Source organism: Oryctolagus cuniculus, chromosome 13 (assembly GCF_051225735.1).
Source record: "Oryctolagus cuniculus isolate XC-2025 breed Fujian yellow rabbit chromosome 13, ASM5122573v1, whole genome shotgun sequence".
NCBI lineage: Eukaryota > Metazoa > Chordata > Mammalia > Lagomorpha > Leporidae > Oryctolagus > Oryctolagus cuniculus.
In genome coordinates, this window is record NC_142879.1 from 48,629,985 (window position 1) to 48,657,749 (window position 27,765).

A 27,765-nucleotide genomic window follows, 5' to 3' on the forward strand; every position below is an offset into this window, starting at 1 on the left:
ACCACTCGCCAGCCCGGAGGGGCAGCGGCTCGGGCAGGTGCATGGTTCCCGCGGTGGTTGGGCGGGGTGGGCGCTCGCCCGGGCGGCCCCTGAGGACGGAGTTCCCCCGGGGCTGGCCGGGTTCTCGCCGCCCTGCGCGGGCGCTGGGACACCGCGGCCGTGACGTCAGGCCCGGGACTGCCCGTTGCCATGAGACGGCCGGTTTGCGATCCCGTCGGTTGCGCGGGCGCCGAGTGTACACAGAAACGGCAGAAACGGACCCCGTCGGCGGCACAGGCGCCGCCGCGGCCGCGCCTTCCGCGGATTCCCACGACACCTGGGCTCAGAGGGGTCCCAGGCCGCGGCGAGAGCCATGAGCCAGCGGCAAGTGTTTAACGGTAGGGCCGGGGGCGAGCAGTGCCCCGACGGGCGGGCGGCGAGTGGCGGGCGGCGGGCCACGGCGCCCCCGCCGCTCCACAGGGTCTCTCTTCTGCAGTGTTCGAGCAGTACCAGAAAGCCCGCGTCCAGTTCGTGCAGATGGTAGCGGAGCTGGCGAACAAACCGCAGAACATCGAGATCCTGCAGAACGCGGGTGAGCTCTCGCCCTGATCCCCACGGCTCGGTGTCCCAGCCTCGCCTGGCCCTTTGGACCCCGGGCACCCCCTGCGCCTCTGGCCTCGCCTCCCCCGCGTTCCCAAAGCTCCACCTTGTCCCCGCTTCCGGCCGTCCGGCTCCCCCGCAGGCTGAGCTTTTGCGGGAGCCGCGGGATGGGGACGCGAGGACCGCGACTTAAGTTCCTCACCCCCCTCCAACCCGCAAAGGCGGAATCATAGGGATGAAGCCCCCAGACTGGTGAGAGGGGCCCAGTGTTCCCGATTTCCATCTTCACTGAAGTCTGGCGAGTGTCAGGTTGAAAGTCAAGGCTGCACGAATTGCCTGGAAGTCATTTTACGTAAATGAGAATCTACCCTAATCAGACCCATTTTATCCGGGTGCCAGTGCGCGTCACCCTGCCTTTGATCACCTTTTGAATTCTTCACAGCAAAGGAATTCCAGAGTGTTTTGCACACTATTTCTCGTCTTGCATTAATGGAAGAAGGATATGCTTGAATCTTTTCCAAGAAATTTAAAAGTAGTTAAAAACCTGGCTTTGCCTAAATCCTTATGGTAACTCTCACTCCACTCTTCAGTCCGAACTCTTGGAGAAGAGAAAGGGATTTTCTTATCTGTGAACATAAACGGACAGAGACAATAATGGTTTTCTTTGTTTGATTAAGGATGATTCTGATACCGTCTGAACTGTAAGGTAGCATTTTATTACTGCTCTGTCATAAGAAGCCTTCAGTTTACAGAGTGTCGTGTTTAAAACTAATTTAGATTAACACAGAAAATAAAATTAAGAATATTGACAGTGCAAGAATATTTGAAGAGGATGTTTACTATATTTACTTTTTTTTTTTTTGAGGGGAATTTCGACTGTTCTTATGTGGTAATTTCTTTCGTCACTGGGGTTTTGGTGTTTATTTCTCCAGTGTTTTCACTGGTGTATGTGTGAGTGGGGATGTTTAGCGAGGAGAAAGTATATTTTATAGCCTCTAAAAAAGCTTTCCAGTTTGCAGTTGGACATAACTGTAGATTCACAAGCAGTTGTAAGAAATAATACAGAGGGATCCCAGGTACTCTTTATTCAGTGTCCCCCCTACCCCCAGCAGTGACAGCTTGCAAAAGTGTTGGATAATATCACAGCTGGGATGCTATTAATAAAAACTCATGGGTCTTATGTAGGTTTCCCTGCAGCTTTGTGCTTGTTTTGTCCAACACAATTTTATGCCACATGTTTCACTCCCTCCACAGTCAAGAGGCAGCACACTTTCATCATCACAAGGAGCCCTTGTACTGTCCTTTTATAACCACACCCACCTGCTGTCCCCAAGCCTGGCTGTTCTCTATTTCTAAAATGTCAATTCAAAATTGATCATTTTATTCTGTAATTGTTTCTTGTGGATGAATTCTCTCCTCCCCCCCCCCCCCCCCCCCGTAAATGTGTGGTATGTACAGAGAGTACTGGCCTCACAGTGTTTCAGATATACAGGTTAGATTTATTAGAGCACATCACATTTTTAAAATGCAGTTAATATTTAAATGTTTTCCCTGAGTCCTACTCAATGGCCTTTGTCAATACACACAAACATTAGCTTTCTGGGCAATATGTATAATGACAAATTGAAACCTTATTTTTTAAATGGTAAAATAATTGATATTTCAAAATTTTAATGCAGAAATATTGAAGTATACACAACACTTATGATATAGGAGTACCAGTTTTAGTAGAATAGGGGCAGGTTACCTTTTCCATGAGAATACAATGTAGAGTATACCATGGAATTTAAGGCTAAGTGATCATAATAGTTTAAATTACTGATGACATTTTACACTTATATTCTGGCTTATGAAAGAATGAAATGCAAAATGAATATGACTGTTTTAAAATTATTTGCACTCTGACTGCTATCTTAATGCATGCTAAGATTTTCCTTTTCCTGAATAACTTAATTTATTTTATAGTATCTAGGCTCAATTCAAGCGTTCCTTTAGTAATTTTTAATATAATATCCTTGAATTGAATATTCCACTATATTTTTCCTTTTAATTAAAAAGCAACCTGTAAGCTTTGTTATGAAGACTTTTCTTTACTAATAGTCATTAACTTATAACCATTCAATTGGTTTATTCTTTTTTAAAATTTACCATGGACTTCAGCTTTTTTCTGGTAAGTGTCCTCATTTTGTTAGCATAACATACAAAAGCCCTGAACTCTTGACTTATTGTTTCTTCTTCCCCACCTGCTCCATTTACTGTGTAAGTAAATGCATATCATAGATTTAAGATAATGTGAAGAGTATTTTCCATCTAGACATCATGATCAAAGCAATAATTCCCTTGCTAAGAATCTTTGAGCTCATTTTTTGAGAAAGGAATATTAAAGGTAAATATTGTCAATAGAATTTTTTCATGTTAAAGTTCTGATCTTTTCCATTGTGCTCTTGATGTGCTAATGAGAGAATTTGTCTTATTAAATATGTCCAAAGTAATTAACAAAGCAAACGAAGTGTTGCAAGATCTCTTCTTCAGAGTATTTAGAAAAGAACGAGTTTGATTTCTAATCAAAATTGTTATCAGACACACTGTGTACCGTGTTTATAACCTGTAGGTTTTTTTTTTAAATTGAGCTTTTAGTCCTTTTAAATCAGTAAAATACTTATAAAACATTAAAAAGTTAATGTTTGTTATTAAATCTTTTGTGAACCCTCAAACCATGTATGTTTGAGCCATTACATCTTGCAACTATTTAAAAATGAATTTTGATGCTTCCCCTCTCTGAATAATCAGTAACACATGACTGTAATCGTAGAGATAATAATTGTAGCTTCTACCAATTGTAAATGTTCAGCAATTGGAGCTGGTTGGTTAGTTATAAAATACAAGAAGCATTTTGTGGAATATTGGAATACCAGGCCACTCTTAGGTCTATTTAGGAGGTCTTCTGAAATAATCTAACAAAAGCTCCAAGAAAGCTATTTTTAAACTGCTTAGCTACATAAACTTCTTCTGAGCCTACTATTTATACCTGTGGGGTAAAGTTTTAAAAATGTTATTCTATGATACTTTATATATAACTATAGTAACATAGTAAATAAAACATGGCAAATCAGTAGTTTTGCACATTTTCAGAAGAATAGGAATAAAGAAGTTTAGATAATGGCTTGAATATGTATGTGTGCAGAAAGCTAATTTGCAATTTAGGGCAATTTAGTGAGTTCAGAATTCAAGAAGGTAAGTGATATATGTTGTTGGCATAAAATGATTTTACATCACATGTATCTGGAGCAGAGTGAAAGTCTTCAGATAAACTAGTAGCTTAATGTGCTGTGGGAAGGAAGAGCCCTTAGTAAGCATGTATAATGTATTTAAAACTCTCTTGGTGTACATATATGTGCCGTGTTTCTCTTACAAAACCTGCGGTCTCAAAGGGTATTGAAACTGAAAGGAAAATTGCAAAATGACTTCGAAAACTGTAACCTTTCATGCTATTTAAGTTTGACATATTTTGTTGATATAAAAGGAGTCTTACAGTTGTGAATGTGGAGGCTAATTAACTCAAAACATTGACCTTTTTTAAAAGATAGGGATAGAGAGATTTGTTACATATGCTTAAGTGGAAAATACACCAGAAAGCTACAGAAGTTCTGAACTTGTATGCACCTAACAATGTGTCCTACAAATGATAGAGTTTTCAGAATTTTGTGTTCCCAACCACTGTTTCTACATGTGCTTTTATTTTATTTTTTTAAAAGATTTATTTGTTGTGGCCAGTGTTGTAGCATAGTGTTGTAGTGCCGTTTTAATATTTTAAAACTTTACCTCACAGCCTGTGACTTAGGCACCTATATGAGCAGTTCAAGATCTAGCTGCTCCACTTCCAACCCAGCTCTCTGCTAATGCGCCTGGGATGGAAGATGGCCCGAATGCTCAGGCCCCTGTCCCTCACGTGAGAGACAAATTTGGAATTCCTGGTTCCTGACTGTGGCCTTGCTCAGCCCCAGTAGTTGCAGCCATTTGGTGAGGGAACCAGTGGATGGAAGATATCTCTGTCTTTCTGTGTCTCTCACACCCTCTCTCTCTGTAATTCTGCCTTTTAAATACATAAAAATAAATCTTAAAAAAAAACTGAATAAGGGCTAAGATCTAATTGTTTTTTAAGAAAAAAAATGGATAATTAAAAAAAATTCAAGTTACAGATGATCCCATAAGAAGGTGGGGCTTAAAAATGGCAACTTTTGGAGCCAGTGCTGTGGCATAGCAGGTAAAGCTGCCACCTGCAGTGCCGGCATCCCATATCAGCACTAGTTCGAGTCTTGGCTGCTCCATTTCCGATCCAGCTATCTGCTATGGCCTGGGAAAGCAGTAGAAGATGGCTCAAGTCCTTGGGCCCTGGCACTCACATGGCAGACCTGGAAGAAGCTCCTGGCTCCTGGCTCTTGGCTTCAGATTGGCACAGCTCCAGCCATTGCAGCCAAGTGGAGAATGAACCAGTGGATGGAAGATCCACCCCCGCCCCGGCCTCTCCTTCTCTCTCTATGTAACTTTTTCAAATAAATAAATAAACCTTAAAGAAAAGGCAACTTTTGTGGATTCAATTTTAATGTTACAGGTTAAATTTTTGATTTTTTTCCCAAAAGCTTTAGAAAAGTTGCTTAAGTATACCTTAATTCCACTTCACAGCTGAAGGTTGCTTTGGGGCCTTTGCCCTTCTGCCTGGAAATTTTTCTTTTACTTCTTTGCCTAAGTAGTTTCCATTCATTATTTTTTATTTACATATTTGAGAAGCAGAGAGAGAGAGAGAGAGAGAGAGAGAGAACATACTTCCATCTACTGATTCAGCCTCCCAGTGACCTCCAATGGCTAGAGACAGACCAGACAGAATTCAGGAGCCAGGAACTCAGTGCAAGTCTCCCATGTGGGTGGCAGGGATCCAACCACTTGAGCCATTACCTGCAACCTTCCAGAGTGTGTAATAGCAGGAAACTAGAATCAGAAACAGAGCAGGGACTCAAACCCAGTCTCTCCATTCTGATAAAAAATGTGGGTGTTGTAACTGCCAGGCTATGGCTCCTTACAGTAAGTTAATTGTCTTGATTTATGCTGCCCTTGTTCCCATTATTTCTTTCTTACCACAACTGTATTTAGTTTTTGTTTCTCCTTCTCTAACTTTAAATTCCATGCCTACCACAATGTTTAGCGAAGAGTAGATATTCAAGATGTTTAAATAAAATGAAGAAACAACAAGTTGTTTATCTAAGTGCACATCTTTTTAAAAAAAATTATTTGAAAGAATTTTTGAGAGAGAGGAGGAGAGATCTTCCATTCACTGGTTCACTCCCCAGATAGCCACAATGGCCAGGGCTGAGTCAAGCCAAAACCAGGGGCCAGGAGTTTCATCCAGTCTCCTATGTGGGCAGCAGGGGTTCAAACATCCTTTGGTGCCATCCTTTGATGCTTTTCTCAGGCCATAGGCAGGGAGCTGGATCAGAAGTGGAGCAGCTGGGACTTAACTGGCTTTCATATGGGATGCTGGCCTTGTAGGCAGCAGCTTAACCTGTTACACCACAACAGCAGTTCTGTAAGTGTACATCTTTTAAAAAAATTAGATATGACTCAGGCCTTTCTTAGACATAAAGAGTGTTGGATAATTGTCCTCACCACAAAGTGAGTTAGTGACCAAACTGGAACTAGAACCTCCTTGTTAGTTTCTGCTTTCTCTTGTGTTCTTTCTGCTTTACCTTATAGAAATTAGTAAAGTATTTCTAGATGATTCTAGGAATTCCTAATAAATCTTGATGTTAACTGGTGAAACAATAGGTGTTTTTTTTTTTTTTTTAGATTTGTTTATTTGAAAGGCATAGTTACAGAGAGGCAGAGAGAGAGAGAGGTTTTCCATCCACTGTTTCACTCCTCAAATAGCCACAATAGCCAGAGCTGGGCCAGGCTGAAGCCAGGAGCCAGGAGCTTCTTCCATGTCTCCCACACAGGTGCAGGGGCCCGAGGGCTTGGGCCATCTTCTACTGCTTTCCTAGGCCATAATAGAGAGTTGGATCTGAAGTGGAGCAGCCAGGACTGGAACTGGCACTCATATGGGATGGAGGCACTGCAGGCAGCAATCTTACATGCAACACCACAGTGTCGACCCCAGGCCCCATCTGTTTAGGTCTTTTAAAAGTATTTATTTACTTATTTATTTATTGAAAGACAGAGGGAGAGAGAGAGAGAGAGAGAGAGAGAGAGAGAGAGAGAGAGAGAGATCTTCCATCTTCCCAAATAGCTACAATGGCCAGGACTGGGCCAGGCCAAAGCCAGGAGCCTAGAACTCCATCTGGGTCTCCCACATGGGTGGCAGGGGCCCAAGTACTTAGGCCATCTTCAGCTGCCTTCACAGGCACATTAGCAGGAAGCTGGATCAAAAGTGGAGCAGCCATGGCTCAAAATGTTACTCCAGTCTGGGATGCTGGTGTCAGAAATGTTGGTTTAACCTAGTGTGCCACAGCACCAGCCCCCATTCAGGTCTCTGAGAACCAGTGGCTGTCCAACAATTGTGAAACTCAGTGGCTCTTGAGGTCTCCTTGTGGACCATCATGGCAGTTGGAGTGGAGGCCAGATATGGAGAACTAACCTTAACTGAAAAATTCCTGGTGGTCAGAGGGTCTGGGAGTAGTATTTAGGGGTTAGCTGGATTCAGAGTCTCGAGGACCTTTTAGATCTCCTCTAACTCCCGAGAAAAGTCTTTCCAAACAAAGAGCACTTGAAAAGCATCCAAAAGTCTGCAATGCATTGGAAGTTGAGGAGCAAGGTAGTACTTCAGAGAGAGCTGTGGGACTGAGGTCCTGTCTGGATCAAGGAGAGTTTAGAGCCCAGGGCAGTCAGCTGCCTCATGAGTCCATGATGCCCTGGGCCTTTGAGATGAACTAGAGCACAGTGAAGGGGGAGGTACTCCATAAATGTGCTTTCCACTTAATCGTGCTTTTATTTTATTTTTTTTAAAAGATTTCTTTATTTATTCAAAAGTCAGAGTTACACAGAGAGAGGAGAGGCAGAGAGAGAGAGAGGGTTTTCATTCGATGGTTCACTCCCCAACCAGCCGCAACAGCCGGAGCTGCGCCAATCTGAAGCCAGGAACCAGGAGCCTCTTCCAGGTCTCCCACATGGGTGCAGGGGCCCAAGGACTTGAGCCATCTTCTACTGCTTTCCCAGGATATAGCAGAGAGCTGGATTGGAAGTGGAGCAGCCAGGTCTCGAACCGGCACCCACATGGGATGCCAGCACTTCAGGCCAGGGCGTTAAGCCGGCCCCTCATCGTGCTTTGTGTGAAGTGCTTTTCCTGTTCACTGGAAACAGAATTCAGGACTTCAACTGAGTAGTTGTGCTGGCCCTAGGAGAAACTCAGGGCTACATTTTTAAAAAAATTTTCTTGCATTGCAGAGGACGGCCTGTGGGAATACAGGTCTGACTGCCCTAATATCCAAAGTGAAATACTGGTTTTGCCCTATACTTCATGTTTTCTATCTTAAGATAGAAATGGCTCTACTTTAAATTTATTGTATATTTGACTCTCTTAAAACTCTAGCTGAAGGCCAGCGCCGTGGCTCACTTGGCTAATCCTCCACCTGTGGAGCCGGCACCCCGGGCTCTAGTCCCGGTTGGGGCGCCGGATTCTGTCCCAGTTGCTCCTCTTCCAGGCCAGCTCTCTGCTGTGGCCCAGGAGGGCAGCGGAGAATGGCCCAAGAGCTTGGGCCCTGCACCCTCATGGGAGACCAGGAAGAAGCACCTGGCTCCTGGCTTCGGATCAGTGCAGTGCCAGCCATACTGGCTATTAGGGGAGTGAACCAATGGAAGGAAGACCTTTCCCTCTGTCTCTCTCACTGTCTAACTCTGCCTGACAAAACAAAACAAAACAAAAAACAAAACAAAACAAAAAAACACCTCTAGCTGAAAACAAATATTTGTGTGCATGTGTACACATGTGTCTCCTCCAGAGGAAATGGGATGCTGGCATCACCAATCGTGGCTTTAACACCTGCACCACAATGCCGACCTCCAGGCGGAATGATTTCCACCCACTCTTGTAAATATTTCAAGTCCTATTTGGACAAATTAGAATCACTATTTTAATGTATGCATGGATATTAGATTATATTAGTTCTTCAGTTCTTTTTATTTATTTGAAAGGCAGAGCAACAGAGAAAGAGAGGGACAGAGACAGAGATCTTATCTGTTGGTTCACCCTGGAAATGATCCAACAGCCAGGGCTCTTCCAAGCTGAAGCCAGGGACTCCATCTTGGTCTCGCACATTAGTGGCAGAGATTTAACTGCTCGAGCCATCCATCATTGGCTGCCTCCCAAGGTGCATTGGGACGAAGTTGAATTGGGAGTAGAGGCAGAGAGGTGGTACTCAATCCCAGAAACTCCAGTATGGGATGTGTGGGTTTAGGCAGTGGTTTAACTAACTGCAGCACAATACCTGCCTAAGTTTTTCATAGTCTTTGTATAGACTTAGTATAATAATATGCCTCTTAAAAAACTGAAGTTTTTTTAAATAGACATTTAAGTTTTCCCACTTTCTTTTAATCTGTCATTGAAGACATTGTCTATCTTCTTAGTTTTTTAAATATAAAGATACACTTGCCTATTCAACATTTTTTTTTTTTTTTTTTTTTTTTTTGCCAGGCAGAGTTAGAGAGTGAGAGAGTGAGAGAGAGAGAGAGAAAGGTCTTCCTTTTTCCGTTGGTTCACCCCCAAGTGGCCGCTACGGCCGGCGTGTTGCGCCGATCTGAAGTCAGGAGCCAGGTGCTTCCTCCTGGTCTCCCGTGTGGGTGCAGGGCCCCAAGTACTTGGGCCATCCTCCACTGCCTTCCCGGGCCACAGCAGAGAGCTGGACTGGAAGAGGAGCAGCCGGGACTAGAACTTGGTGCCCATATGGGATGCCGGCGCCGCAGGTGGAGGATTAGCCAAGTGAGCCACGGCGCCGGCCCTGAAAATAGATTTTTTTGAACCGTATTTCTTCTGAATGTTTTCTCTTTAGATTTTATCCAGGAAACTTCTCGGGGCAGATAATTCTTTGAGTACTGTCCTAGTTCCTCTTTGTGCTGCCCATTTATAGATCGTGCAGTCTTCCACAGACAGACAGATGTGATAGGAATACTGTAAAAGAGAAAACACAATAGAAAAGAAAGACCAATTCAAAATTTGTGCCTCTCTAAACTTTCCAATGAAAATGGAATTATATCTATGTGGAATGATTTTAGGTGAGTGAGCAGTTTATTGTTTATTATTTTTTGAGACCTAATCTTACTAGTTTCTTATTCTTTTTTTTTTTTAAAAGATTTATTTATTTATTTGAAAGAGTTACAGAGAAGGAAAGCCAGAGGCAGAGAGAGTGAGATATCTTCCATCTGCTGGTTCACTTCCCAAATGGCTGCAATGTCCAGGCTGGGCCAGGCCAAAGCCAGGAGCCACAGCGTTGGCCCCAGATTTGTCCTTAAACGTTATTTTTTCACTGGACTCGGATTTTAGAAGCAGCAGTGCTCAGAGAAGACAGCCTCCGTCTCTTGACAGGCAGCTCCTGGCATTTTTCTCTGGTCTCCTCTGTTCTCTCAGCCAAAAGTTCCGCACATCCTGCAGCCTCTTCCTCAGTGGTCTTAGTCCAGGTGTCTCGGAACAACAGGCCTGGGTTTGTGCTGCAGGACACTTGCAGTAACGAGGCGCTGAACCGGGGCTGCCCTGGTCCTGGGTTCCTTACCTTCTCTGTTCAAGTCTGCAGATTCTCCCGACTCTTTAGGACTCTAGGCCACGAAGCATTGTACTTTCGGTCAGTCTAGGAATTAATCTCTCTCTCTCTCTCTCTCTCTCTCTCTCTCTCAACAATATCCAAGTTCAGGACACTCACATTGCAGCCCCGACACGGATTGGCACGTTCTCTCTGCAGCCCGCCTTAGTCTATAACAGGCCCGCGTGTCCTGAGCGGCAGGCGGACCCGGCAGAGGGTCAAGCCCCCTTGCTTCATGGGAAACCTGCCTTGTGCCCCCTACCACGGATTTGGACCGCATCACTCTTCCATTCTTCAGCTGCAACGTCTGTGGCCGTGCACTTCCCGTTAAATGCACGAGATCCTCTGGCAGCCAGTGGCTGGGAAAGGGAGACTCAAGCTTCACCTTGAGGCCGCCGGTGGCCCGTGAGGTGCCGGGAAGGAGAGGCCCGACTTCCGGGGTGGGCAGGCGCCTGGTTTAGCGGAAGTGTGAGGGAACAAAAATCAACGTCAGTCAAAAATAAATGTCAGCTTTGTTCACTCTAAAGGAGCTAAGAGTGGTTGACGCCATGTGAGAGAAAGCCGGGTGAGTCCAGAGTTTTAGCTGATGTTTCAGTGTGGCCAGCGTTGGTGTCCAGCAAAGAGAACCACGGACGGCTTTTGGGGTGGCAGAAACCCTCTGCTGACGCCTTTCCCCGTCGCTACCCTGAAGGTGGGGAAGAAGGTAACACCACTGCCCAGTGTGAGCCCAGGGACTCTTCAGCAGTCTCACTCCAGAGCAGTACAGAACAGAGAGAGGTGGAAGTCTGAACACACTCCCGTTCTCCGGGCCATCACCTGGGAGGAATCCTGGTCCTGTTCTACAAGTGCCTGTCAGGTTAGTGTTTGGATAGCTTCAGTCCACTTGGCTGGTTGAGCCTTGCTGCTGGCCTGGATACAGTGCTGTGTGCGATTTTTGCTAATCACTTTGAAGAGTTTTCCCTTGGCATTCCCTTTAACTCTCCAGAGCAGACGGAGGGGACGGAGGGAACGACTTCTTTGAGGTTATCTTCCGTTATCTTTAGTGACTTTTAGTTACTGCGAGATGAGCACACGCCTGGTTTAGCAGAAGTGTAAGGGAACAATTTAAATGGCCTGCTTGAGTTCCTTAAAGCTTTATGAGTTTATGGTTAACAGTATGTGTTATCCATATATTTTGACTTCTTATTCCAAAAAAATGCATTTGAACATAATGTCATCCACTTTGTTTTTATTCTAACTAATTTACCTGAAAGTAGAGAAAATGCACATTAATTTTCACAGTTGGTTCATTCAACATTGAGGAAACATGTGTTGAGTATCCAAGGGCCACATGAATGCTTTGATGCTGATCCTGATACTGATCATGCAAAAAGAACAGAATGGTCTCTGCCCTTGAGGAGCTTATTTGCTAATGTGGAGAAATGTAAATATTTATTTGAAGGGCACCAAACTCAAGATTTGGGAATGAGGGGTGGTGGGCCAGGAGAACATACAGGAGGAGGTGGTGGTGCATGTGTTACATTTCCTAGAAGTGAGCTGGAGGGAACTACATTCAGGCGGAGAGAACATGACATGTAAAGGCACAGACACAGGAGAAAGGTGTCATGGATGGAACAGCCAGTGTTTCAGTGTGGCTGGAGCTGGGAGTAGCAGGGCAATGCAGGGGAGAGCTGGTTGTGGCTGCAGAAGGAAGCCGGCCAGATTACGAAGGACTTGATGTGAAGTTAGGGCTTCTCCTGAAACTGGCGGAGAACCATTGAGGATTTTAATCAGGGGAATGATTGGATCCATTTAGAAAGATGATGTTAACAACAGTGTGGAGAAAAGATTGGAGGAGGTTAAAACCGGGTCAGGAAGCCTGAGCGTTCATTTTTATTGCAGCAATTATGCTGGATAAGAGACAGTAAAGAGGTAAAGTCTGTAGGACAAGGGGTGGGGTTAGAAGAGATGAGTGTGCCGACTCCCAGGCTTCTAACTTCTTGGACACAGAGAGTCATTAACAGAGAAAGAGATATGGCAGTGTCACTGTTTCACAAAGTTGAGATTGAAGTGCGCTTGGGGTAGCCCCATGTCAGTGACTATGATAAGTAGTTTGAATGTAGGAAGCTGGAGGTCAGAAGAGAAACCTTACCTGGAAAAAATGGTCTGAACATGTGGAACTTGCAAGTTCGTTTGCAAATGATCCTAACAGCTTATTTCACGTTTCCTCATGTAACTATAAACCTGTAAGTTCCAGTCATTTTATCTGGCGTATAATGTAAGTTGAACTTAACATAAATTTTGTGATCTATATTTTCACTCAGTTTGAAAACTCACAGACAATAGTGGCTGTGATCTTGTCAAGAGTCAGCTGTACTGGAAAAAAAATGAGTGAAATTTTGATTTAACACAGTAATCGCAGAAGGCAAGTATGGTAGTGTTAATATTAGAATAATGTGAATTCAATGGATTATAGCATTTAGGATTCAGTCCAAACCTGGCACATAGGCCAGTTTTCATCAGTAGGTGGGCTGTGAGTGACAGCAGGGAGGAGAAACTGGAGAGGTAGACTCTGAAGCTAGAAAGAGTAAATCCTACTTCAGAGGACTGAAGTGAAGGTGAAATGGGTCAACATCTGTACATTTCTTAGGGAAGTTCCTGACAGGTGGGAAACATAGCAGATAAACATTTGTTAAATAAAGAAGTACATTCGTAATGAGCTTCTTTGCCTTCAAGCAGAGTTGCTGGCTGCCCAGTCAGTCCTTTACTCACAGACTGAATTACCACTGATCACCCAACAGCTTAAATCGTGATCGACTTTATAATTGTGACAGTGAAAAAGCATTTCACAGAAAACAAGGCAAATAGATATGCAATGCTAAAATTTGTGATTTCCTTATCAAATGTGGAATCATGGCCAGAGGATACAATCAATGAAGCCCAACAAAGCCTGAAAATTCTTACTCTGAAAAAGGCAAGGGAGGAACACAGCTATGTTCAAGTGAAAACATTGGTATGTTCCTACCAATGAAGGAAGTGAGAACATGTTATATACAGTTCATGGGTTTTGTGAAACTTGCTTCAGTAAAAATATGGTCATATGAATGGAAGAATCCTTGTAGAACTAGAAATGTAAAATTCTGTTTGAGTAAGGCTGATAAGTGTGATTACAATCAGGCTGTAGCAGAAGAACAGGCAATGCTGAAAGTAGCAGTCAAGTGGGTGGTAGTTTCCTTGCCAAGACCGCGGTGCTTAAATAAGGGCCAGCTGTATATTCAGAATCTGCTAGGTAACTTGAGAAATAGGAAAGTTTAAAATACAAGCTCTGTTCTAGAGATGTTTATTACGTTACTGAGGACATAAGGGCATTTATTCACATAAAACAAACCAGAGAACCACATAGCACGCTGTCAAGGATGGCTGCCATGTTTGCACAACTTCACGGGTGCAGTTTACATCACGATCCATAGGAATGACATCTCCTTGATTTGTGCAGTGCACAGCCAGCATAGCCATACATGGCAGACTTGCGGTTTTTCAGTCTTCATTTTAATTTATTCACTTCCCTGAGAGTAAGTGTGGCAAACTTCCAAGCTTCCCAATGGCTTCCCATTCCACTTAGAATAATATCACAAGATCTTCATGTGGCCCACAGCCAATTTGATCTGGCCCTTAACCAACCTTTCTGGGTTTATCTCTTGCCACATCAGCCCTCTCACTTTATGTCTCAGGCCAGTATAAATTTATTGAGGTTTCTTCCACAGTTTGCAACAAGCATCTGTTGTCCAAACCAGAAACATGGGAGTATTCCCGATTCCTCCCTCTCGGTAATAATCAGTTTGTCTTCTAAATATCTCCTTAGACCATTCACTTCTTCCCTTCTCTTTGGTCAGTACCATTCTCTCCAGGCTCTCTTCGTATCTGGCTCGGTTCCTACATCAGCTCCCTGTGTGGTCTGCCAGCCTCCAGCCTTTGCCCTGGTCACCCTTCCTCCCCACTGTAATCAGTGCTCCTTCTTTACAAACTGCAGGTTTGATCTGCTCACTGCACTGACACTAATGCTCAAATAAAGTTCAGAATACTAGAAACAGCTTCCTGGGCACCTCAGGACTGTTATCTTTGCAAATCTCATTGTCTCCTGCCTCCCTGCGTGCAGTCCAGTCACACTGCCGTCTTGTCATGTCAAATGCTTTTCGCTTCCGAGCTTTGTATACATTCCTTCTGGTTGGAATACTCTCCAATCCTTCCCCTCTCTACCTGCTCCAGTATTTTCAACAGGCACCCAGCCTGAGAGCCTTCAGACATTGGATGTCACTTCTGTGCTCCTCAAAGCCCAAGTTCAATGTTTGATTGTGGATTTGCCGAGACCCGCTACGTCTGCGTTACATACATTGTGTGTTGGGGTTATCTCTCACAGTCCTTTTATGAATTGCTTAAGGTCAAAGACCATTGTGGTCAACATTTTGTAGATTCTTAATAGATATATTTCATGAGTGAAGTATTCACTCTACACTAATTCTAAAATATGTGGTTAAAAAAGACTCTATGTGGGACTGTGAAATTTATATTTCTGCATTACAATAGAAAGTATTTATTAATGGGACATTCGCTAATAATGTGTTAATAAAAACATAGTCAACTTAAGAGACTGATTACCTTAGTACTTTAATTTTGCAAGACCTTGAGTCATTTTATTTATTTATTTGATGGTGCTTGCTTTGTCCCAAGTAACCTTCTAAGCATTTTAGAAATTTTAACTTTTCATTCTCACAACCTGATGTTTAGCCCTAGTATTTGTCACCATTTTAAACATGAAGAAACTAGAGCATAGAGGTGTTAAGTAACCTTGCTGAGCACCTACAGCTAGGAAGTGGCAGAGCCCAGATTCCAGACCAGTCAGTCTCCCTCTAGATTCTAGATTCAGTAACTACCTCATCTGTTGCCTCTCAACATAGGGAGTAATGTACCAAGGACAGCAAGATTCTCCTTCTATTTTTTTTAAATTTACTTATGTATTTGAAAGGCAGAGTTACAGAGAAGCAGAGGCAGAGAGAGAGAGAGAGAGAGAGGTCTTCCATCTGCTGGTTCACTCCCTAGACGGCCGCAACCACCAGAGCTGCGCCGACCCGAAGCCAGGAGCCAGGAGCTTCTTCTGGGTCTCCCATGTGGGTGCAGGGGCCCAAAGACTTGGGCCATCTTCTACTGCTTTCACAGGCCAATAGCACAGAGCTGGATCAGAAGTGGGGCAGCCGGGACATGAACCAATGCCCATGTGGGATGCTGGCACTGCAGATGGCAGCTTTACCTGCTGTACCACAGTGCCAGCTTCCCTCCTTCTATTTTAAAACAGGAATATATTATGTTCTCATTGGACACCAAACAATGCCTGAAGAGTCACCAATGAATCCTTCGCAGTGTAACAGTTATGCAAAAATCACTTCTTCGAAACTGTGGATAACAGGAGTTTCATAGTTAATGGTCACCTACAATGAACTTTAAACAAAAAAAACATAATGTTGGAATTCAAATTTTTAAAGTTTTATAAAATTAAAATCAACAAATATTTAATGTATTTTGTGGATTTATATTAATTTACTTTAAATAGAATTGGAAGGATAAAACAAGTGGCAGAAATCATTCTAAGTCCAAAAAACAAAGAAGGACATCGAAGGACACTATCAAGGGAGTGTAAAGACAGCCCACAGAGTGGGAGAAAATGTTTGCGAAGCACAGGTCTGCTAAGAGATTGACATTCAGAATGTGAAAACAATTCCCATAACTCAGCAACAACAATGAAACAATCCAATTCAAAAATGAGCAAAGGACTTGAATATATTTCTCCATAGAAGATATACAAATGGCCAATAAGCACATGATAAGATGCTCAATATCACTACTCATTAAGGAAATGCAAGTAAAACCACAGTGAGACACCACTTAACACTCAGGGTGGCTGTCATGAAGAAATGAAACCAAATCAAAAGTGAATGTTGGTGAAGATGTGGAGAAACTGGAACATTTGTACTTTGCTGGTGGGACTGGAAAACTGAAAAACAGCTTGACAGTTCCTGAAAAAGTTGAACATGGGGGTTGGTATTTGGCATGGCAGCTAAGATGCCCATTCAGATGCCCATGTCCCACATCAAGAGTACCTGGATTCTAGGGGGCCAGCACCGTGGCTCACTTGGTTAATCCTCCACCTGCAGAGCCGGCATCCCATATGGGTGCCAGGTTCTAGTCCCGGTTGCTCCTCTTCCAGTCCAGTTCTCTGCTGTGGTCGGGAAGGCAGTGGAGGATGGCCCAAGTGCTTGGGCCCCTGCACCCGCATGGAAGATGGGGAGGAAGCACCTGGCTCCTGGCTTCAGATCGGCGCAACGCCAGCTGTAGCGGCCATTTTGGGGGTGAACCAACAGAAGGGAGACCTCTCTCTCTGTCTCTCTCACTATCTAACTCTATCTGTCAATAAAATTTAAAAAAATTGAAGAAAAAAAAGAGTACCTGGATTCTATACCTGACTTTGGCTCCAGATTCCAGCTTCCTGTTAAGGTGAATTCTGAAAGGCAGCAGTGACAGTCTCAAGTAATTGGGTTCCTGCCTGCCGCATGGAAGACCACTACTGAGTTCCTAACTATCAGCTTTGGCTGGGCTAGGCCAGGCCTCTTTGGGCATTTAGGGAGTGAACCAGCAGATGGGAGTTCTAGGGCTCTTTCTCTTTCTCTCTGCTTCTCAATATTTTTTAAAAAGCTAAACGTATAATTACCATTTGATCTAGCAGCTCTACTCTCTAGGCATATACTCCAATGAACTGAAAGTTAGGGACTCAAATGGGGACATGTGCACCTGTGTTCATAGCATTATTCATACTAGCCTAATTGCAGGAAAAAAGCCACTTATGTCCATAAGCAGATGAATAAACAAAACACAATACATACAAATAATGGAGTATTATTCAGATTTGGATACATGCCAGAACCTGGATGAGCCCTGGAAGTGTGCTCGTGAAATCACCCAGGCAGGAAAGGACAAACATCACATGACTCCACTTAAATGTGGTACTTAGAACAGGCAAGAACACAGAGACATAAAACAGAACACAAATGACTGGGGACTGAGAGTAGGGAAATGGGGAATCGTTGTTTATCATTTAATGGTGGTTTACGTTTCTGTCAGGCATGCTGAGAAAGTTCTGGAAATAGTGGTGTGATGGTTGCCCCACATTCTACATGCACTTAATGCTCCTGAATTATACATTTACAAATAGTAACAATGATAAGCATTATATATATATATATATGTATATATATACCACAATAAAAAAATAAAAATTTAAAAACACAACAGGGGGGGCCAGTGTTGTGGCATAACAGGTTGAGCTGCCATTTATGATGCCAGCATCCCATGTCAGAGCACTGGTTCAAGTCCCGGCTGTTCCACTTCCAATCCAGTTCCCTGCAGATGTGCCTGGGAAAGCAATGGAAGATGGCCTAAGTGCTTGGGGTACTGCCACCCATGTGAGAGACCTGGGTGGAGTTCCTGGCTCAGCCCTGGCTGCTGCAGCCATTTGGGGAGTGAATCAGTGGATGGAAGATCTCTCGCTCTCTGTCTCTTCCTCTCTCTGTCACTTTGCTTTTCAAATCAAAAAAAGCAGGTGAGAGGGTGATTTGGGCAATAAGATTAAATAGATTAAAAGTCCAGTTTGCACTCATTTTTATTTTATATATTAAATTCTACTTAATTTTATTTATCTGAAGGGGGGAGAGAGAGAAAGCGAGGATATCTTCCATCCACTGGTTCACTCCTCAAATGCCCTACAAGCTGAAGTCAGGAGCCAGGAACCCCATCAGGGTCTCCCACGTGGGTGGCTGGGGTGGCAGAGTTCCAAGCACTTGAGTCGTCATCCACTGCCTTCCCAGGATGCCTATCAGCAGGAAGCTGGATGGGAAGCAAAGGTGGGACTCGATCCCAGGCACTATGATACAAGCTGTGGGTGTTCCAAGCAGCAGCTCAACCTGCTATGCTGCAGTGCCTGCCCCAGATATTTGTTTTCAAATATACAAAGCTGAGATTTGTAAATATCTTTGTAAAAAACAACAGATTGTGGTTATACGTTATAATATGACTGTAATATGAAAATGAATGGACTTTTTTGTCATGGGAAATGTTTGACGATTTCTATATGCCATTGGCAAGAAAATTAGTGATTTGGCCTACATTGTATTATAAGGAATTAAGTGAAAGAGTTGTAATTATTTAAAGGTTATAACATAATCTTCTCTACCAGATTATTAGTTCTTAACAGTAGGTACTGCCTTAACTCATATGTATTCCTGTTTCTTGCTACTTGCTTAGCCTATTTTTTTAAAAGATTTATTTATTTATTTGAAAGTCAGAGTTACACACAGACTGAAGGAGAGGCAGAGAGAGAGAGAGAGAGAGAGAGAGAGAGGTGTCTTCCATCTGCTGGTTCACTCCCCAGTTGGCCTTAATGGCTGGAGCTGCACCCATCTGAAGCCAGGAGCCAAGAGCTTCTTCTGGTCTCCCACGTGGGTAAAGGGGCTCAAGGACGTGGGCCATCTTCTACTGCTTTCCTAGGCCATAGCAGAGAGCTGGATCAGAAGTGGAGCAGCTGGGATACGAATCAGCGCCCATATAGGATACTGGCACTGCAGGCAGCGGCTTTACCTGCTATGCCACAGTGCCGGCCCCAGCCTATTTTTTAAAAAGATTTATTTTATTTATTTGAAAGGCAAGAGTTACAGAGAGAGAGAGGGAGAGACAGAGAGATCTTCCATTTGCTGGTTCACTCCCCAAATGGCTGCAATGGCCAGAGCTGGGCCAATCCAAAGCCAGGAGCCAAGAGCCTCTTCTAGGTCTCCCACATGGGTGGCAGGGGCCCAAGCACTTGGGCCATCCTCCTATGCCTTCCCAGGTGCACTAGCAGGGAGCTGGATTGGAAGTGAAGCATCCTGGACTTGAACCAGGGCCCACTGGGAAGCTGGTATTGTAGCTGGTGGCTTAACTCATTACGCCACAATGCCAGCTCCAACCCTAATCTATTTTTTGAATGAATGTGGACAGGATCAGTGAGATGACTTGTTTGTTTCTTTTGCATAAGTGTACTACAATGTAATGATTAGAAGTGGCATTTCCGATATGGCACCAGAACAAGAAAAGTTGAAAAGCTATAATCTGTTGGCATGTGTTGGAGGGGTTGGGCATTGTAAAGATTTATCCTTAAGACAAATTTCAGAAATATTTCACATAATCTCATTGGTTTTTATAAAATGGAATCATCTTCTAGATATTGAGTACAAATCTATGAATGATTATTTTTAATATTGGATGTAATGTTAGGCGGTACATAATGAGTACCCAATAATAGCAGTAGCTCCTCACTGGAGGTCTTGTTTATCAGATGCTGTAGCCACATTCAGACTTGTAATTTACTGACTGAAATTTACTCACCCAAGATCTCTGGATTCCTAATGGACAGGCAGATAAACGAAACATGTTGCCTTATTTTCTCTCCTTCCCTCCCTCCCATCTTTCCTTCCTTCCTTCCTTCTCCCTGCCTTTCATACTTCCTTCTGTCCATCATCATTTTTATGCCACTCCTCTTGATCTTTAGCTGTATTTTTAAGACAAACCTGAAATTAGAATAACAGTCACCATGGCTACTCCGTGTAAATGCTAGAAGCAAGTCCTTTTAGAGAAAGAGAAGCACCTATGTACTGATGGGTGTGAGGCACTAAAAGGCAATTCAAGAACTATGAATTTGAGGCAGTATTTTTGGGAGTTTATTTTCTTCTCCAATAAAAATGAACATATTCAGGGTAATTTATTGAATAAGGTTATTCAAAGCTGACAGTAGCTTTTATTTTTACAAGTTTGCAAATTTTTTTATTTTTCAAAAAATTGTAACGTTGTCTGAACTAATGAATGTGGGGAAACTGTGATAGGGCAGAAGCATTAACATAGAAGCCTGACTGATATTGGATATGTGAAGAGAAGGAAAGGAATTGAGTCGTTTTATTGGCCTTATATTTCATGAACCAGATGCAGTGGAAAAATGGAGAAAACATATAAAGAAGTATAAAATGAAGAAAAATATGGGGCCGGTGCCGCTGCTCACTAGGCTAATCCTCCGCCTTGCAGCGCCGGCACACCGAGTTCTAGTCCCGGTCGGGGCGCCGGATTCTGTCCCAGTTGTCCCTCTTCCAGGCCAGCTCTCTGCTGTGGCCAGGGAGTGCAGTGGAGGATGGCCCAAGTGCTTGGGCCCTGCACCCCATGGGAGACCAGGAGAAGCACCTGGCTCCTGCCTTCGGATCAGCGCGGTGCGCCAGCTGCAGCGCGCCGGCCGTGGCGGCCATTGGAGGATGAACCAACGGCAAAGGAAGACCTTTCTCTCTGTCTCTCTCTCTCTCACTGTCCACTCTGCCACTCTGCCTGTCAAAAATAAAAAAAATAAAAAAATAAAAATATGAAGAATAAAATATTCAAGGAAGAATTTACATTATATTTACATATAATATCAAGAAAAGATAAAATGGAGAAAAGATATAAATATGTAACAATGAGTATATGAACTAGTAAAACATGTTTTTAAGGTGTAAAATATTTTACTTCTAAACTGTAAACTGAGATTCCCCAAATTGGGAGACTTGTGATAGGTTGGCTAAATACTATAATGATAATTAAATACCATCACCCCAGATAAATCACCTCACTTTAAAAATCCTTAAATATACATGCTCAAAGTCTATGGATTTACTTTAAAAATAATCCAATTGAATAACCCGGTATGGATTGATTTCTCAGTTATATTTAAAAAGACAATAAAATACTACCTTCACATAAGTGCATCAAGTAGGCAAAGAAAAGGAAATACCAGAAAAATCTGGAAAAAATTGCATGAAATACATGTGATTCTTTGAAAACTATTTTAAGCATACTTTATATTTTCTGCCTCATGAGTGAATTTATAATGAAAAATTATATATGTTGACACATTTATTTTTTCTTTTTTGAGTCTGACTCCTTTTAGTTAAAATGATGCATACTGGCCAGCGCCGCGGCTCACTAGGCTAATCCTCCGCCTTGCGGCGCCAGCACATTGGGTTCTAGTCCCGGTCGGGGCGCCGGATTCTGTCCTGGTTGCCCCTCTTCCAGGCCAGCTCTCTGCTGTGGCCAGGGAGTGCAGTGGAGGATGGCCCAAGTGCTTGGGCCCTGCACCCCATGGGAGACCAGGATAAGTACCTGGCTCCTGCCATCGGATCAGTGCAGTGCGCCGGCCGCAGCACGCTGGCCGTGGCGGCCATTGGAGGGTGAACCAACGGCAAAGGAAGACCTTTCTCTCTGTCTCTCTCTCTCACTGTCCACTCTGCCTGTCAAAAAAATAAAAAAAAATTAAAAAAAAAATAAAATGATGCATACTTATAATAAAATGTCAAATAACACTCAACAACAGGGATGACAAAACACCTCAATTCCCAAGTGGGTAGAGGGCTTGGATAGGCATTTCTCCAAAGAAGATGCACAAATGGCCAATAAGGCACATGAAAAAATGGTCAACATCATTGGTGCTAGGGAAATGCAATCAAAATCACGTGAGATACCACTTTATACTCCTTTGTATGGCTATGACCTAAAAAACTGTGGAAAATAACAAATGCTGGTGAGCATGTGAAAAAATTGAAATCCTTATACTTTGCTGGTGACAAACAAAAAATGATGCAGCTGTTCTAAGTGGTTCTCAGATGGTAATGGTTATACAATATTATGAATGCACTTAATACCACAGCAATGGACACTTCAAAATGGTTAAATGGAAATTTTTATAGTTTATATTTACCATTTACATTTTTATATTTATATGAAAGGTAGAGTCACAGAGAGGCAGAGGCAGAGAGAGAGAGAAAGAGTTCTTTCATCTGCTGGCCCACTCCGTAGATGGCCATAATGTCTGGAGCCACACTGATCCAAAACCAGGAGCCCAGAGCTTCTTCCAGGTCTCTCACATGGGTGCAGGGGCCCAAGGACGTGGGCCATCTTCCACCGCTTTCCCAGGCCATCGCAGAGAGCTGGATCAGAAGTGAAGCAGCTGGAACTCGATCCAGTGCCCATATGGGATGCAGGCACTGCAGGCAGCGGCTTTACCCACTACACCACAGCGCAGGCCCCCCACATGTTATTTTTATTGTTTACATTTTGCCACATAAAAACAACATAAAGTAACAAAGCAGACTGCAAAGAGATCAACAAACTGTCTTAAGTTGAATCTTCTAGAAATAATGTGTTAACAGTAGTCATTCTAATACCTTATTCTGTGTTGTGAGATATTTCAGAAGTTATCCTCTTAAAAAAGTATAGATAATATGTGCCAGCGCCTGCAGTGCCAGCATCCCATATGGACTCTGGTTCGAGTCCCAGATGCTCCACTTTCAATACAACTCTCTGCTGTGGCCTAGGAAAGCAGCAGAAGATGACCCAAGTCCTTGGGGCCCTACACCCACATGGGAGACCAGGAGGAGACTCCTGGCTCCTGGCTTCGGGTCATCACAGCTCCAGCCATTGTGGCCAATTGGGGAGTGAACCAGTGGGTGGAGGACCTCTCTCTGTCTCTACCTCTCCTTTTCTGTGTAACTCTTTCAAATAAATAAATAAATTTCTAAAAAAAGTGTAGATAATAATAAAAGCAACACCGATGAGCATGGGGATTATGTGTTGTGAACTATGACCCAAGAGCCAGCAGGAGACCTGTGTGCCTGTCGAGCTAAGCAGCCTGTGTGGGAGCCACACTTGGAACAAGATGATCGCATCTAGCCAACCTGCACAAAAAGTGATGACCAAATGAAGCTGGAACCGAGGAAAAGCCACTGGGCACATCATTAAATGTGTCTGTGAGAAGCATCATTGTCCTCTGCTTATGTTTTCTGGTAGAACTATTTCTCTTATTTTGGCCTACTCCCAAATGGTATTGTTTTCTTCTGTTGTATTTCAAATATGTCTGGATATTACATTATAGAACAATATTGCCATCATTTGCTGTTATGTCTCACTCAGATACATTTTTTCAAGAAAAGACTTCGTTACCGCATCGCGCTGAATGGCCTGGTATAACCAATGAAGTCTGGAAAATCAGGGGGCGCTTGGTGCAGTTTGAGTCGTTACTGCCTTCCCTGTGACCTCAGGCTAGGACAGCACCACGAAGCAGAAGTAGCAGCGGACAGTTTTTCAGGAAGGCAAAGTGAATACAAAGAGAGGGACTACCCCCTAACGTGGCCCAAATGCACTCTTACCATTGGTTTCCTGTTCCCTATCCTCTCAATTTTCAATACACACATTATTTAACAATTATCAAACGTTGGGATTCTAACCTGGCTCTACCTTTTCCCAGTTGTGGGACCGTTTAACCTTTCTCAGCCTCAATTTCCTTATCTGTAAAACAGACCTACTAGCTGGGCCTGCTTTATAGGTTTGTTATGAGAGTTTATGGAAAAAAATGTCTTGGAACAATGCTTGCATATTATTAAGTGCTGAATAATTCAAATTTATTTAAATAAAGATAATGTTTAAAATTATTTAAAATGATTTTTATCATTGTTGTGTATTTGGTCTTAGGATGAATATTATGGGAGCTGGTAACATATTTTTCTTCCCTATCTTAAAGAATTTATTTGGTAATAATACTGATGCAGTTTTCCATGGATGTGAAGTCCTAGCCAAACGGCCCTCCTCGCTCCCTCACTCTGAGAGATAAATCCTGATAAAATTTTTGTAATAAACTGTAAATTCCACTAGAATAAGAAGACGCACCAAATGGAAGACTTCAGTGAGAAGAAAGGACCTGACCTGAGCCTTGGGAGATACGATCAGCGAAGGCTGGGGAACGAAACCCTTCCTGCTCACCATGCACCAGGCACTGGACCGTATCCTCCACGACCTCTCTCTGCGTTCCTTGGGACAGCCCTGTCAGGGTCACAGAGCTAGTACTTGCTGAATCAGGGATCTGATTCTCTTCCCTAAGGCCTTTGTTATTTCTGTGCCATGTAGGGCATTTCATAATTCTATGTCTTGGCTAGTTGGATGCTTCAAAATATCCCATTAGTTTTTAATGGACTGTGTGTGTGTGTGTGTGTGTGTGTGTGTGTGATTTTTTACCCTTAATTTTCTTATCTGTGTATATGCCAAATTGTATGTTTGCTTTTTAATTTAGATTTTGCTAATTTCTGCTTTTCATAATTCAACTCAGGTGTCATATCTTTACTGCGGCCCCTTCTTCTGGATGTCGTCCCTTCAGTCCAACAGACCGCGGCGCTGGCTCTTGGGAGACTGGCCAATTACAATGAAGACCTAGCAGAAGCCATTGTGAAGGACAACATCCTTCCACAGCTTGTTTATTCGATGACAGAGCAGAATGTAAGAATTTTGGTTTCTTTTTGTTTTTGTTTGTTTGTTTGTTTGTTTGTTTTCAGAGGCAGAGGCAGAGGCAGAGAGCGCTCTCCTCTGCTGGTTTGTGCCCTAAATAGCTACAAGGGTCAGAGTTGAGCCAGGCCAAAGCCAGGAAATGGGAACTTAATCCAGATCTCTCACATGGGTGGCAGGAACCCAATTACCTGAGCAGCCAGCACTGCCTCCCAGAGTTTGCATTAACAGGAAGCTGGAGTCAGGAGCTAAAGCTGGTAGTTGAACGTAGGCACTCTGATATGGGATGAAGGTGATTCAACTGGTGTGTTAACTGCTAGGCCAAATACCTGTCCCAGAATGTAACAATTTTTAAAATGTATGTTTTCTATTTTCGATTTTAAAAAAAATTTAGTAGTGTAGGCACAGCTGCAAGCTTGTAGGTGTTAGAATTATTAGGATGTTAATACAACCTTAAATTGCATGATATCTTGGTGGTATTTTGCTTTTGGGCTGACATGTAGCTTTATCTCCATTGTTGTCCACATAAGAATAAAGCAGATTTAAAACTTTTTAGGAGGTTATACAGAACGTGGTATTTCTGTATGTGAGAGTTTTAGACAAAGCTGTAGGGTCTGTCTTAGGGAGGTATGTTGGGCCCTACACAAAGAAATGGTCGTTTTCGGGACTCCTTGTGTGCAGGTGAAATCTGGTTAGGGGCAACAGCAAAAGAGGCCTTGGAGCAGGGAGCAGAGAAGCAACCTAAAGGAGAGAAAGAATGTGATAATGGAAGGCGTGATGAAGCATTTTTTACCAAGTATACAAGCACGCCCGCTCTTATAAGCACTGCCTAAAGGTGCTCAGATTTTTCCCCCCACTCTCTGGCACCGCTCTGTATTTCTGTACAGAACCGCCTCCTTGGTTTCCATGATCATTAAGGACCTCCTGTAAGGCAGGTCATGGCTTGTGCATTCTATTCTGCTAGTTTATCATAACCTAGAACTATATCTTTCTTGACATAGCTTTGAGATTAAATCCCTGTTTGGGTATTAAAAAGACAACTGAAAAACTCGAGAAGGATTTGAACACACATTTCTCCAAAAGAATATATACAAAAGACCGATAAGCATATGAAAGATAATCAACAGCATCATTCATTAGGAAATGTACATCAAAAGGTAGTGAGATATCATTTCTTCACACTTATCAGGATGACTATAATTAAAAAAAAAAAAAACACTTTAGCGGCTAATCCTCCGCCTGTGGTGCTGGCACACCGGGTTCTAGTCCCGGTTGGGGCGCCGGATTCTGTCCCGCTTGCCCCTCTTCCAGGCCAGCTCTCTGCTGTGGCCAGGGAGTGCAGTGGAGGATGGCCCAAGTGCTTGGGCCCTGCACCCCATGGGAGACCAGGAGAAGCACCTGGCTCCTGGCTTTGGATCAGCACGATGCGCCAGCTGTAGTGTGCCGGCCACGGTGGCCATTGGAGGGTGACCTTTCTCTCTGTCTCTCTCTCTCACTGTCCACTCTGCCTGTCAAAAAAAAAAAAAAAAAAAAAAAGAAAGAAAGAAAGAAAGAAAGAAAGAAAAAAAGGAAAAAATAGCAAACAAGTGTTGGTGAGGATATGGGGGATGTGGGGAAACTAGAACCCTCATCCACTGCTGATAAGAATGTGGAATGGGATAGGTTCTGTAAGAAGCAACTAGGCAGGTCCACAGCCCTTAAATGTTGCTATCGGACTCAGCAGTTCCTCTCCTAATTATGTATCCAAAAGAATTAAAAATAGGTGCTCAAATAAAATGTGTAGACGTTCATAGCCACGTTATTCACAATAACCCAAAGGCAGAAGCAACCCAAGCCCAACAGGTGAATGGGTGAGTGAAATGTTTATCCAGAAATCAAACAGAATAAAGTGCTATTAAATACTACACAGATGAGCCCTAAAAATGCTGTGCCAAATGAGAGAGGCCGGACCCACAGGGCCACAGACTGAAAGGCTCCATTTATGTGAAATACCCAGAATATGCAAATCCAGAGAGGTGAAGCAGACTAATGCTTGCCTGGGGCCAGGCAGGAAGGGAAAGGGGAGTGACTTGACTCACCAGGGGTAGCTTGTTGGAGCAGTGGCAACATCGTGGAACTAGGGATGACTACAATGTGGTGAATGTACCACATTTCGTGGAATTTAAAATTGTTAGAAGGATAATTAGGGTTATGTGTATTTTACCAGAATAAAAAAAGATAAACATAAACATAAAATAAACATAAAAATAAATCCTAATTGTTTGGAAATTTGCCTTGGTTTTATGGATTGGAGGATCATCTGCTAATACTTGTTATGGCTCTACAAGGAGTCACAGAAATTTTTATTTTTCTTGTGGATACTCCATCTGTTGTTGGACTTTCTTCCTCCTAGGCTCTGAGCTGTTGCCTTTCAGAGCAGGATCTGTGTTTTGGTATCCCTTGTAGAAGGGTCTTAGAAGTCTTCTAAGTGGGAATGTGTGTCCACAAGTTGTAAAGGGACCAAAACAAAGTGTCTGAGGGCAGAAAGGTGAAGTGGCATGAGAATGTAAACATTATTTACATCCACCCATTAGCCTTAAGTCATTTCTCCTAGGGTACTCACTCAATCTCTTTACTCTGTACCAAGTCCTGTGGTTTTGCTTTTTTTAAAAAAGGCGATTATTTTTGTGAGAAGTAGGAGAAAAGAGGGTTAGGATTTGGGGGAAAGTGATATGGAGGATGAGAGAAAATGAGATAAGCAAGTGTGAATTAAAGGTGCTGAAGCTAGGAGTGACTACTGATATCCATAACTTGTTGTCTCTCGGTTTGATGATTCTGCAATATGAAAAGTAGCATGAACTTAAGGTAATGACAAGAAATGTGGCACCATGACTTTTCTGTCTATGGAAAGCTACTTTGAAACTCTACTTGGATTTTTATGATAAGTTAGTGGAAATTTGGTTATTGACATAATTTAAGAAACAAAAATATAAGAATACTAACAGCATGTTTCCTATGTTATCAA

The 27,765-nt window shown here is 43.1% G+C and overlaps 1 protein-coding gene across 5 annotated transcripts in view; it reads left to right on the forward strand.

Moving 5' to 3' along the window:
- Nucleotides 1-213: 213 nt before the first annotated feature.
- The window catches only part of SPAG6 (sperm associated antigen 6), a 79,751-nt gene continuing 52,199 nt past the window's right edge, over nt 214-27,765 (forward strand). For 2 of the 5 annotated variants that reach the window (XM_051820697.3, XM_051820696.3), the window contains exons 1-3: nt 219-377; nt 476-571; nt 24,589-24,755. In XM_051820697.3, coding sequence (XP_051676657.1) covers nt 353-377; nt 476-571; nt 24,589-24,755 — 288 coding nt within the window. In that variant the 5' untranslated portion in view covers nt 219-352. Of the gene's footprint in view, nt 378-475; nt 572-24,588; nt 24,756-27,765 lie in introns of all 5 variants that reach the window. The other 3 variants (XM_051820695.3, XM_089311561.1, XM_089311560.1) reach the window with 2 other exon arrangements.